Source organism: Perca fluviatilis, chromosome 1 (genome assembly GCF_010015445.1).
Source record: "Perca fluviatilis chromosome 1, GENO_Pfluv_1.0, whole genome shotgun sequence".
Lineage (NCBI taxonomy): Eukaryota > Metazoa > Chordata > Actinopteri > Perciformes > Percidae > Perca > Perca fluviatilis.
In genome coordinates, this window is record NC_053112.1 from 15,814,281 (window position 1) to 15,826,728 (window position 12,448).

Genomic DNA, 12,448 nt, shown 5'->3' on the forward strand with positions numbered 1-12,448 from the left:
AGGGGGTGTAGAGTGAGTTTATTAGGTTTTGTTGTTGTGGAAAACAGCTGCCTGCTACAACTGGAAACAATGAGAGCCATAGAACTGAACCCAAACAGCAAAGTTGTGGGCTGTAAAAACCAAAACAATGAGCTGAAAGACGCTAAAGCGCTCTTTAAAGATGAGGGGAACAGCAGAGTTGGATGATATTTCTCTGTGGGATTGTCCCTATGAGCATTACTACTAACAACCCATTTGGCATTACACATAATTGGATCCATTGTTAATATAAATATTTTAATCAGTGCAGCTTTAATGTAAGTAAAATCATATTTTGCTAAGCCTGCCTTGTTTGTAAGCACTGGTATTTTGAGACATACAGTACAACGAGTTGAAACAAATTAAAATGATAAAATAAGATTCAAGTTTAATGATCTGTGTGAGTAAATACAAAATACGCGGTCTTAAATGCATTATATTACCCAGTTAAATGGACTTGGACTATATTTGCAAAGCAACTTGTATTTAATAAGCAATAGCAGAGTAATAGTGGAAAGATGCCTCAGCAGGCTAAATGTTTGAGCTGTTTTTCCATAGACTTTTATTTTCAAAAAGCAGTCAGAGAAAAGTAAGACAAGCCAGTCAAGTACAACAAAACAAATCCCTCAAAGGGAAGAAAAAAAAAGAAAAGTTGATGAAGACAGAAGGCCTAATGATATATACAACAGCAGACATCTTTTTTTTTTTGGTGTTGCAGTACCAGTGAATCACTCAACAAACTCATGGTATTCTTCACATAAGGTCAAAAACAAATAAAATAAAGGTTTTTCTTTTGATGGACAGAGAAGGTTCTAAAAGTCAGCTAAGGCACACAGAGCCTCCCCGGAACAAAATAACGGGGGAAACGTCAGTTCAGAGAAGTTTGTGCAACATTTGCTCAACAATACATTCCAGCAAGAACAACAACAATCTGGCATGTGATTTTCTCTGAGAGGCAAATAGGACACGGTTGTTGTCCAAAAACACTGAAAGAGGTTATGTACTTGGATCAATAAACACCATCAATTCACTCTTTGTGTCCAGTTATTGACACGTCAAAAAAAAAATCTTAATAATTCAATGTCATTTTACCACATCTGTATTTACACGTACAATACCTTTGAAACAATATTTCAATACAAAATACCTATGTACATCTTCGTCATTTGTTAATAATTTTGTTGCAAAATAGGACTTCCACATTGAGTTACATTTACTTAATTCACCTTTTTCCAAAACTGTCATTGAGCTTACATAATATTATGTATTGTGTGAAGTAGTTGTTCTGAGCACGGTGGCACAATAAGTTGAAAGGTGGCAGCAGAAAAAAAAATAAAATTGTTCTCTACAACCCAACCTCCGAAACCGTGTAGATTTGAGAGGGAAGGACTGATAGCAATTGACACATCCCACATAGAGGCAAGGTGAACTTGACATTTATGAACAGTAATGTCTCTTAATTAGCCGGTGCAGAAACACAGATTGAGCTCCTAATTGGCTTCAGATGAAACTTATTTCAAAGTAAAACTAATATCTGAGCGTACCTCTTGTTGTGGATGGGCTGTGGTACAGAGCTACCCTCAGAGTGATTAACTTGTCTCAAATGTCCAGGGATTGTCTTGATGGCAGAAAAAGTACTTGGATAGAGTTGATCTAATAAATTATGCATTTTGCAATCAAGACACGATATAATAGTCACTTGAAATTGTACAATATTGTCACAGCATGAAGATCACTACCACTCACTATCATTCTGAAACTGACAGGAACCATCAAACACCAACAAAAAAAAAGCACAGTTTCTCCTTCGATCCAGACGGTGTCCAATGTGTTCGGGTTGTGAAAAGTGTTTTTGTTCACCTTCGCTGTTTGGTGAGGTTGTTAGCGGTGGCTGAACTCTGACCTCACAGGTCAGGGTGGCTTTCTCTTGTGATGCACTTGGCAAACAGCCATGTAAGAAACCAAGACAAGAAGATCTATTCAGACAGGACAACACTGACTAACACAAAAAAAAAAAAAAAAAAAAATTAATTTTTTTAAATAAAGGCGGCTTTCTATACAAAAAAATATTTATCATGCTGCCAAGGCAGCGTCGCAGTTATTTAGTCACTGACTAAAAATATCAGTATTAATATAAACTTATAAATAAATAGCGACTCATGGACTCACCCCCCACCCCCCTTCCCTCCCCCCTCCTCATTCACACAACTTTTGAGACTTCTTGTATAATAATGTTCTACATAAAGTGTCATCGAAATGACTGTAAGAAAGTAAAAGAGATGACGCTGAAAATGAGGATGAGTATTTTAAGGTCAGTTTGAGATAATTGTGTTTCAAGTTTGAGGCAGGTTTGTAAGAAAACTAAGACGCCCTCTGCCTTTTACTGTAAAAAAAACATCTGGGTTTTTATTAAAAACAAACCTACACTATGTGAAGTCTTAAAATACTATTGTACAACAACCACAAATGAAGCATTTATGAATTTAGAACACTAAAATGTCTACATTAAATTTCTATCATAATCCAAATAGGTTTAATTATTCTGAGAAGGCCTCTGTATTTGCATTTCTCTATTTCCATATTTACGAAATGAGACTGCAGCAGATGGTTACAACAGTTCCACATCCTGATCAGGCACTGAACTAGAAGAAGTTGGGCTGCTGTTACTGATATATTCTACTGATTTACAAACTGAGCCACTGAACTATCAGAAACTCAAAGAGTTTCGCAGTAATTAGCTTTAATAATGCTAAAATATTTGTTCTCCATAAACAGGAAATTTGCTTTTAATAGTGCTGCATTTGTGTTGTATCAAAACAATCTTTTCGACTGTTTGGGTGTATCTGAACACTCAGATCTCATCACATTTTGTTTATGTGGAACATTTAATTCAGTATCAGGCTACCTCCTCTGGTCTTACAGCTAAGGCCTTTTCGCAGCAGAACCTCCTCTGCTACCAGTGTCGCATGACCGCTGTGCCCCGCGCAGGGCTTTAGAAGCTGACTTCATAATTCATTCAGCAGCAAAATAAATGCTTGAAAATTGCAACGTTTGATCACAGTAAAACTCAGCCATGAGAAGAAAAATAAATACACTGAGAAACTGAAATAGCAAAGCCAGCATAATCCCCTAAAAGGAGGAACCCCGTGGGAGGATCTGAAAATCATTCTCCCCGTTTTCTGTCCAGACACCCTCATCAACCTCCCAAGGAAATCCACTTTTTCTTTTGTTTCCCTCTTCTCCCGAGACAGAGGAATAACCCTTTTCCTTTCTCCACCTGCAGCAAACCCCTTAAATAAATAAAAATCAACAGTGAATCTCCTGTGCCGTGGCCTCCTGTCCAGCTGGAGGCCTCGCTGCTACCTGATGCGCCCGTCTGCGCGCGGGCTTCCCAGCTGGGATTTGGGGTCTGGGCTCAGGGAGCTCCAAGGGTTCTTAGGGCAGGCCTGCATGACAGGGCAGGCTGTAGGGCCCACGGCGCAGATGTCGGCAGCCTCCCACAACTCGCCCACCAGGCTGTCTAACCAACGCTCGAGCTCTGGGCCGGTCAGGGCCGCGTTCCTCTTGGCCTGCTCCACGTAACCCAGGCTGACGGGGATGTTGAGCACCGGGTTGAGGCCATGGAAGCTCTGCTCCATGTAGCTGTTCTTCGCTGGCCCGTTGTGAAGCTTCAGAGTATCCTCTGGAGATCATACGTGGGAAGGAAGAAAGAGAAAACGGAGAAGGAGATAGATGATGTGTGAAAAATTTATAATAAGTGGTCAAGGGAGGGAATTGTATGGAAAGGAAGGGGAGAGAAGGACAAAAAGGGAGACATGAATGGTAAAATATCAAAGCAGAGGATGTGATTTGCTTTATTATTATTTTAAAAGCTTGGTTGCTAATTAACTTGGATTGATTTTTACGACTTGACACCCTAAATTCCATTCTTTGATGTGGTATGTCACGCCACTGCAATGCTGACTTTAAGGAAACGGTCAGACGCGCCCTCATTCTTTCTTCCCATGAAGGTCAAACCGGGCAGGAAGACAGAAAACATAGACACAACTTCCCCTTGAAACACAGCCTCCACCCTGAGCTCCACTGGAGCTGTAAATTCCTCACTGGTACTCTAACTGGGGCGCTAGCCATCCTTTCTAAGCATGGCTGAGCACACATCAGTGCTTTTCATGCACTGGTGACAGAAAAGACGCATTCAGACATAAGGCGCTCCACCAGGCAAGGTGATGTCCATACCATGCCAGCTGGCTTTGTGGTAGCAGATAGTGTTACAGTATGAAGTCGTGCATCGGTGTCGAGTTCTGTCTCTATGTGTGTGTGTGTGTGTGTGTGTGTGTGTGTGTGCGTGCGCATGAGTCTGCTGCTACCAATGCGGGTGGAAGGCCTTGTCATAAAGTTTTACTGGCACTGCATGTACAGTAGGAGTGAAACCTGGTGCCAGACATGGCAGTAAATTAAAGTCGGGTGGATGGAACGGTTAAGACTAAAGCACACATTACAGCCCACAGTAAGACAGGCATTCACGAGATTATTACATGATGACTATAAACTCCACTTAAAAAGTAGATAACTCTATCTAATGATCTAATAATTATGTATCCTTAAATTATAAAATATAAGTTTATGATTTAACCCTACTTAAAGGTGCAGTATATATAAAACTAACTTTCTGTCATATTTGCTGAAACTGACCATATGTTCCAGTAGAACTACATGAAGCAGGTCATTCATTCTCCCTTGTGGGGGGAGGGGCTTAGATTACCTTTTTGGGCTTTAGCAGAAAGGTGGGGGAGGGACTGAGAAGTTGTCGATGTTCAATTTTTTTAGCTAAGTCCTGGATCTTCACAATCCTACCTACAGCACCTTTAATATAAGCCATTTCTTATTGTGTTAATTAAAGAATGTGGTCTAGACCTACTCTATCTGTAAAGTGTCTTGAGATAACTATTGTTATGATTTGATACTATAAATAAAATTGAATTGAAATTGAATTAAAGGCCCAAATGTAAACCAAGGGTAGCCCAAACACCCATATATATGACTGGAGCCCACTACCACTCCCTAATCCATTGGTATTTTAATACACAGTCTAACACAAGGCTAGAAAGCATCTAAACCATCACATGTTCCGATACAAAGTGTGAATAACACTTTTGCTGAACAGCAGCCACTGTGGCCACAAGTGGCAACAACAGCACATAGGAACATTGAAATTCCACTTATTTCTGGTGAGGATTGCTATGTTTTATTTTTGCGATAAAAGTGTTTATCTGTTAAATGCTAAAACCTAGTGTAACAGTAGCACATAGGGATTAGAAGAGTCATAGAGTCAGTGAACTGACTCAATAATGTCAGCAATATCTATCTACCGTCTGCTAACATTAGCCACTATATGCTACTTGTCATACCAGACCAAGTGAGGCTGTAGCAGGAATATTCTTAGGTCTACTGAATTGAATAAAGGTGCATTTTATTGCTTATGAATGCAACTTTTCATTTGTGAGGTAGACTGGGTTATTTCTAAATTCAAAAGTTACATAGTCTTGCTGTAAGCATGCAATCACAGTAGTAAGACAGGCCCATATTTACTCCAGTACATTAATGATGATCAGAGTTTGTAGTTACTTTTGAGATTAAGTTTTTAAAAACCAAACCATGTTAAACACGGCATATTAAGTGACACTCTGACAACGGTAAAATGCTGCTACACAGTAATCCCACAACATCACATATAGTAGTATAATAATCTCATTCTGCAATGGGCAGTCCGCATAATGAGTACTTTCCCTTTTGATACTTCCGAGTGAATTTACGTAGCTGGTAAGACTTATGTACTTTTACTTCAAAAGTGTCAAAACTGACTTAAGGAGGTGTTGATTCAGAGTATTTTGGGTTAGAGGCTGAATTGTGTTACTTCATGGTAGGAGTGTTTCTATTTTTTAGTCCATACTGTACCATTTGAATCAATGAATCACAAACAAATCACCAGTGAATCCAACAACTGGCAACTGACCCTATCTGATGCTACTAATCTTACAGCTGAGCTACAACACTATGGAAATAAATGTGTTACGGTAAAATTAGTACCTGGCACATTTCTCCACACATCAATACTTTTTTTTTTTAAGATAATTGTTTGGGCATTTTAGCCTTTAATAGACAGGACTGCTGTAGACAGAAAATGGGGGAGAGAGAGAGAGAGGGGGAAGACATGCAGCAAACGGCCGCAGGTCGGACTCAAACCCTGAGCTGCTGCGTTGAGGATTGAGCCTCTGCATATGGGTGCCTGCTCTACCAGGTGAGCTACCCAGGGGCCTGGAAGCCAGAGCATAATTAACTTAAACAGCTGAAAACCCAGAGATGAATATTTAACGCACAACAGACCCCGAACAGCCCCGCTGAGACTCAGGTCGAAGACAAAGCTGTAACTTTATTTGTTGTTTGTCTCCATCATTAAAACGGCTCAGTGAGATTATTAAAAGGAGAAAGACACGATTATGCCGAAGCTAGCGTCTCAACTCTCATGTGATTTCAGAGCAAACTGGCTGCTTACAGGCTGCAACAATGCAGTCTTACCCCTTGTCCATGCTGGCTGATTGATTTAATTGTGTCATTGTTTTTGGAGGGCTAAGTGCGCTGTTGTTTAACACTCTGTTTGGTGTGTATGAGCAGCTCGCTGGGTTATTAAGGGTGACTTGATGACAAACTACCAGGCTCTGCAGAGGCCCAGAGGCTTGATTAGAAAGGGCATCAATGCAAATACGAGGCTGTGTGGGTCTGCAGACATTTTAGAGCACCTAAACTAGCTATCGTTACTTCACAGTGAATGCAAAGACACTCTGTGACACTATGTTGGTCTGTCAAGCATAACCACTATGTGTATTCAAGCTCTGTAATTTCATTTTCTAACATCCTGTATATGAACTACTGATCTGCAGTAAAGATTCAACGCTAAAATGAGCTTGTCCATCATGCATTTATTACAAGTACAAGTAACTATGTACTCAACTCCACTCTGCAATAACTTTCTTTGTAATGCTTATAGTGCTGAGTTTGTGCTCAGACTGTCAGACTGTTGTGGATTGAACTGTTAACGAGTTATGGTGCACAACAAAATATTAGTTCAGTTCAAGTTTATTTATATAGCTCATTTAAAAACAACAATAGTTGACCAAAGTGCTTAACTAGCTCAAACCCCACCCCCAAAATTAGATACACTCCGTGGTGGAAGAAGTATGTAAGTAACAATACTGCACTGTACAAATACTCCATTACAAGTAAAGGTCCTGCATTCAATTTTTTTATTTAAGTAAAAGTATGAAAAGTAAAAGTACTCATTCTCCAGAGTGGCCCCTTTCATAGTGTTTTGATATTTTATGTTATTGGATTATTATTATTACATGTGCATTCACCTTCAGCATTTCAATGTAAGGTGGAGTTAATATTACTTTAACTTAAACTACTTTAAATCATGTTATGATCATATGTTTTACACTGCAACAAAAAGAAAACCCCATCTCATTAAGTTATTATCAATTAGTTACTGAGTCTTTTTTTTCTTCTTAAAATAATGCGTCAATGCCAGTGTGGTTAGATAATTTATAATAATCTTTTAGAAATCCCCTTTAGAATGTTCTATAAATAAATGGGAGAATTTGGATGGAAGACAAAATAAAAGGAGCCCAATGCCCTAAAATCAAGTAAATAATGGAATTGTTTTAGAAAATTAATGAAACCAGTTGTACTAAAACAGGTCAAAGTTTTCCCAATGCAGTGACTGTTTCTGTGTTTTCACTTTTTGTTCACGTTGTAAAATATAACTTTTAGATCTTAGGACAAGTGTGTGGATTATATAAAATCTTAATATACTGGTAACTAGTAACTATAACTGTAAGATAAATGTAGTGAGAGTGAAAACAACATTACCCTCTGACATGAAGAGCAGAGAGTTTAGCATTCAGAGTAACACTGTAAGTACTTTTTTGATGAATGATTATTTGTTAAGGAACAGCACAGCAGTGCATTAAGTCTGGCAAGGCTATTTGTACAAATAATAATAAGTCATTTTGTGTTATGATGAAGCTACAATAAATGGCTGTTTGAATCTCTCTCTCACCTTGTCGTATTGGCTGGTGCTTGTTATAGGCCAACGGGGCAATGAGGAAGTGCATCTCAGCCACAGGGCTCCAGTGGTGCAGGATGCGGATGCTCCACACACCGGGCCGCAGAGGCTGGTTGAGCGGCGGGCGGTAGTGTGTGAACTCTGCGCTGGCGTCGATCAGAATGTCATAGGTGGCCGCGATGACATTGGTGGGGTCGATCCACACAACTGTGACGGTGATGTTAGGACCCTTGTTCCACTTCTGCATGCCCACTGTCTCGTCCATGGGGCCCATTAGGCCGCCAAAGTTTCTGAACATACGTTCTTTGGCATCCCACTCAGTACCGATCTGAGAGTGGAAAAAATAGAGAATAAGGAAATCAGAGGGAAATAAAACAGGAAGACAGGAGTGAGTGACAGAATGAGGTGATAAGAAAGACAAGGAGAGGATGCTGCATGTGCACAGTGAACAGAAATAAGTAACATACGCTGTGCATGCATTACCATTTGACCATACTCTTACGACCAACCAATATCTGCACTGAATTATCAAGGGAAATAATCTTCAGCATCTACTTTTTCACTAAACAGCAGCACACTCCAGCCCAACCCTCCGCACAGCCGTTATATAATGTTATAATATGCAGAAGCTGACAAGCCCGATTGTTTCATCCTGCACGTTACAGTCTATTTGTCCACAGTCGCTGGTACTGTATGCCAGAGTATATCTTTGACAAGGAACATGAGAGGCAGGCTGAGGACCATATGCCCTAGGGGTAAAGATCAAATGCATGTCTGTTTACGCTCTGAACACATTTCAGAGAGATAGAGTGAAGGAAGGGCAATGAACACCATTATTTGTCCTAAACATAAACTACAGTGGAGAAGATTACAACCTGACATCAGTAGAAAAGAAACCCAAACAGAGGAAGACACTGTACATACAGCCATTGTATGCAAACACAGCCTTCTGACGCAAAGAAAGGGAGTCTTGGGAGCAAACTTCCATAAAAATGAGGTTTCAGTGCTTCAACAAAGACCCAGAATGCTGCATTCTCTGTGACCATTTTGAGATAAATAGGCTGAATATAAAAATGTAACAGATAATGCCAAAGTCAAATATATATCTGGTGAGTTATGAGACATACAGTGTCTCTGGCTGCAGAGCATGGAACTAGCTGCCAGCCTGCCGCACACTGGAGGACTGCCAGTGGAACAATGAGCCAATTTAAGATGATTACGTCCTGTAGGCTTACATAATTAACATTTAGCATACACGTTTGTTAGTTTGATTAAACTGAGATGTCGTGTCTTTTGAACTTATGATTTAACAATATGAGACTTGATTTGAATTTGAATGAAATCGAGAACCCCCCGAAAAAAAGTACAGCTAATTGCCTTTAATGCCTTCATTGCGGTCAAGACTGCAACTGAAGTGATCTGTGTGTATTGGATCGCAGAGATTGCAAAACCGTGCGGTATGCAAAATGAGACACATGGAACGATCGAGATTGATGGGGGAGATGGGGCACACACGCACACACACACACACACACACACACACACACACACACACACACACACACACACACACACACACACACACACACACACACACACACAGAGAAAGATGTTGGGAAATGGGAGAGGGATGGCGGCTTTAGGAAGCGCTCATCCTTACAATGGTAGCTGATTAACACAACCTCACCCTGCTGGACGATCAATGGCTGACTGGAACTGACTCTGTATTTCATCCTTTGAGAATTGAGATTGCGATATACAGTATAAATAGACATTACTTGCATAAATGAGACAGTGTGTGTCTGTCTTGGCCAACCGTAAAAGACACCTCACTTTCATCTCAATTATTGGACTGACCTCTGCCATTTCTGCCCCTTGGACCTTGGTTCTTTTCTCTTTAAATTACTAATCAACTCTCTTGTCTGGCACCTCTGTAGCTCATCACTTTATTCAAGGCTGACTCACTGGCACAGACTACATCCCCAATTGATTGGCAGCACTTTCGTTCTGAGCCCCAGAAAGAAGTAAAGGGAGTATTGGGAGAGAGCCTGCAAAAGGCAGACTAAAGTTAGAGTTGTCAGCAGGAGATTCTGACAATGTTCACATGCTGTGGGTGCTGTAGGAGGGGACATTCGGCAACAAACAACAACTACTGTAAAGTGCAACATAAATAATGTACAAATGGTGCGGCAGTGCCAAAAAAAAGTTCCACTTTTTCAAGCAGTTTCAGGCCAGACGAGTGGCTTTTCACTTTTTCACCAACACACACACACACACACACACACACACACACACACACACACACACACACACACACACACACACACACACACACACACACACACACACACACACACACACATATGGAATATACTGCACGCACAGGCATAGTACTGTAAATTGACCTATTGTATTTCTATGCAGAGAGCTTGAGGTCCTTATGCCCACTCAAATACACTGCACTACTATTTACATCAGCTAAAAGTTTGCAGAAACTACATTTACAAAGTTTATCGCTTTAAAGTTTTGTAATTATTTTTTCTGTGACTAAAGTTTCACTCTCTTGGTGATTAACTTAAATGAATATCTGCAGGTACTAGACGGAGCCACCAGTAGCAAGAAATCCTTTCTTCCAGTTTGAGAGTGGGTCAAACAGGGATTAACTTCTGGCCTATTACAGCCTCAGCCTCCAGTTTACCATGACCTCCACACTCAACCTGTCTCTTGCTCCTTCTCCCCAATAAGTTTTGGCTTAAGACCAATACCCAATCAAGCCTCATGACCACTCACCAAGTTGGGGGCTAATAACATTCTTTTGCTCATAGCTATACTTAAAAAGACATGCTTTTTGTAGAAGTAATGCTGATCTGGCAACCTCATTGTGACCTCTATCCCCCTTTCCCCCCATCTCTCTACTGGCCTGTTTACTCACACTGTTTACTCACTTGAACCAATTACTCATATTTTCCCTTCATAACCAGCAATTACTGTCAACAACTGTTCATTTCAGCAGATTTAACCCTCCTCTGTTGTCCTGACAAGCAGAAGGAGAAACTCATCATTCGTATTGATTACCCATATTACATGTTATTACATGTCATATTATATGTTTTATCCTCTGCTCAATTCTATACCTGATTTACCAGTAATAGAAAACATAAAATGCTCCCATTTCATAATCCACCTCTATTCCATTTCTTTCTTCTGACCTGGCAACCCTGAAGACCTTTTCTGCACGTTGCCGGCTTGCTGGCGCCCACACCGACATTAAAAAAGACAGGAGGTCAATTTAATCAGGCAGCAGCATGGACAGCCTTAGTCTACATCTGGCCCCGCTTAAAACCAAAGGGCATCAATGCCCCTGTAGGCCTGATTCAGAGGCTTATTAGTGGCACTTTTTGTGAGGGTAATCAAAAACAGGTGCTCACCAGCAGCACCAGAAGACTCCCCCGGGACACGTTTACACTACTGAGGGACTATGGGTAAGACGGCTGGATGCTTGCTAATAAAGATACACTGTGGAGCGATGAATTAGAAAGGAAGGTTGGCGAACAGACAGCGCAAGACAGAGACCAGGACATTTTCTGTGAGGCATCAAAACAGACTTAAATAAATCGTTTAACATTTTGGGAAATGTGCTTATTCGCTTATTTACCGAGAGTTAGATTGGAAATTCGATACCACTTTCTGTAAAATAGACAAGAAGCCAGCAGCTGTTTAGCTTAGTGTAGCATAAAGACTGGAAACAGATAGCCTTTGAAATTATATCCGGAACAGCAAGTTTCTCCTTACAGATGAGGCAGGAAGCAGTCACATTAAATTCCAAGTCCGCCACATTTCAAATCACAGTATTTTGAGACTATGTCAGACAAATGTTGATTCCACTTGTTCATAATATTCAAGGCCGTAGGTTGCTGTACTGGAATACATAAAATTGTTATTTTGTCACCCCCTGTATATCCTCTACCACAATATGTATGTACACTGTGGTAGAGCAAGGACTAAGCCATCAGTCAAAGTCATTCAATCTACTGAAAAAGATTTGTTCAAAAAAGAGTAATATGCCTCTCAATGTCAAGTCTGACTTGAGGTGAAATACTAATTTTAACTGTGTGGGCAGTAAGTGGTCCAACACTAAATCATGCTGTAAAAAGGCCTATAAAGGCAGCTGGGAGGCGGCAGTAGAGGAGTGAAAAGAAAGACATATCTGTCTTCCTTTATATCTAAAGGAGGACAGGGAACACATTGTTAAGCCAACCATACAGTATGGTTTATCTGGCAAACTCCAGCGTATAGCTTTAGTATAAT

General features: G+C 40.4%; 1 protein-coding gene across 1 annotated transcript in view; it reads right to left on the minus strand.

Moving 5' to 3' along the window:
* Window positions 1–2,057: 2,057 nt before the first annotated feature.
* LOC120561525 (xylosyltransferase 1-like) overlaps window positions 2,058–12,448 on the minus strand; it is an 83,064-nt gene continuing 72,673 nt past the window's right edge. The window contains exons 10-11 of the mRNA XM_039804658.1: window positions 8,135–8,468; window positions 2,058–3,700 (exon numbers count right to left, since the gene is read on the minus strand). Coding sequence (XP_039660592.1) covers window positions 3,378–3,700; window positions 8,135–8,468 — 657 coding nt within the window. The 3' untranslated portion in view covers window positions 2,058–3,377. The remainder of the gene's footprint in view (window positions 3,701–8,134; window positions 8,469–12,448) is intronic.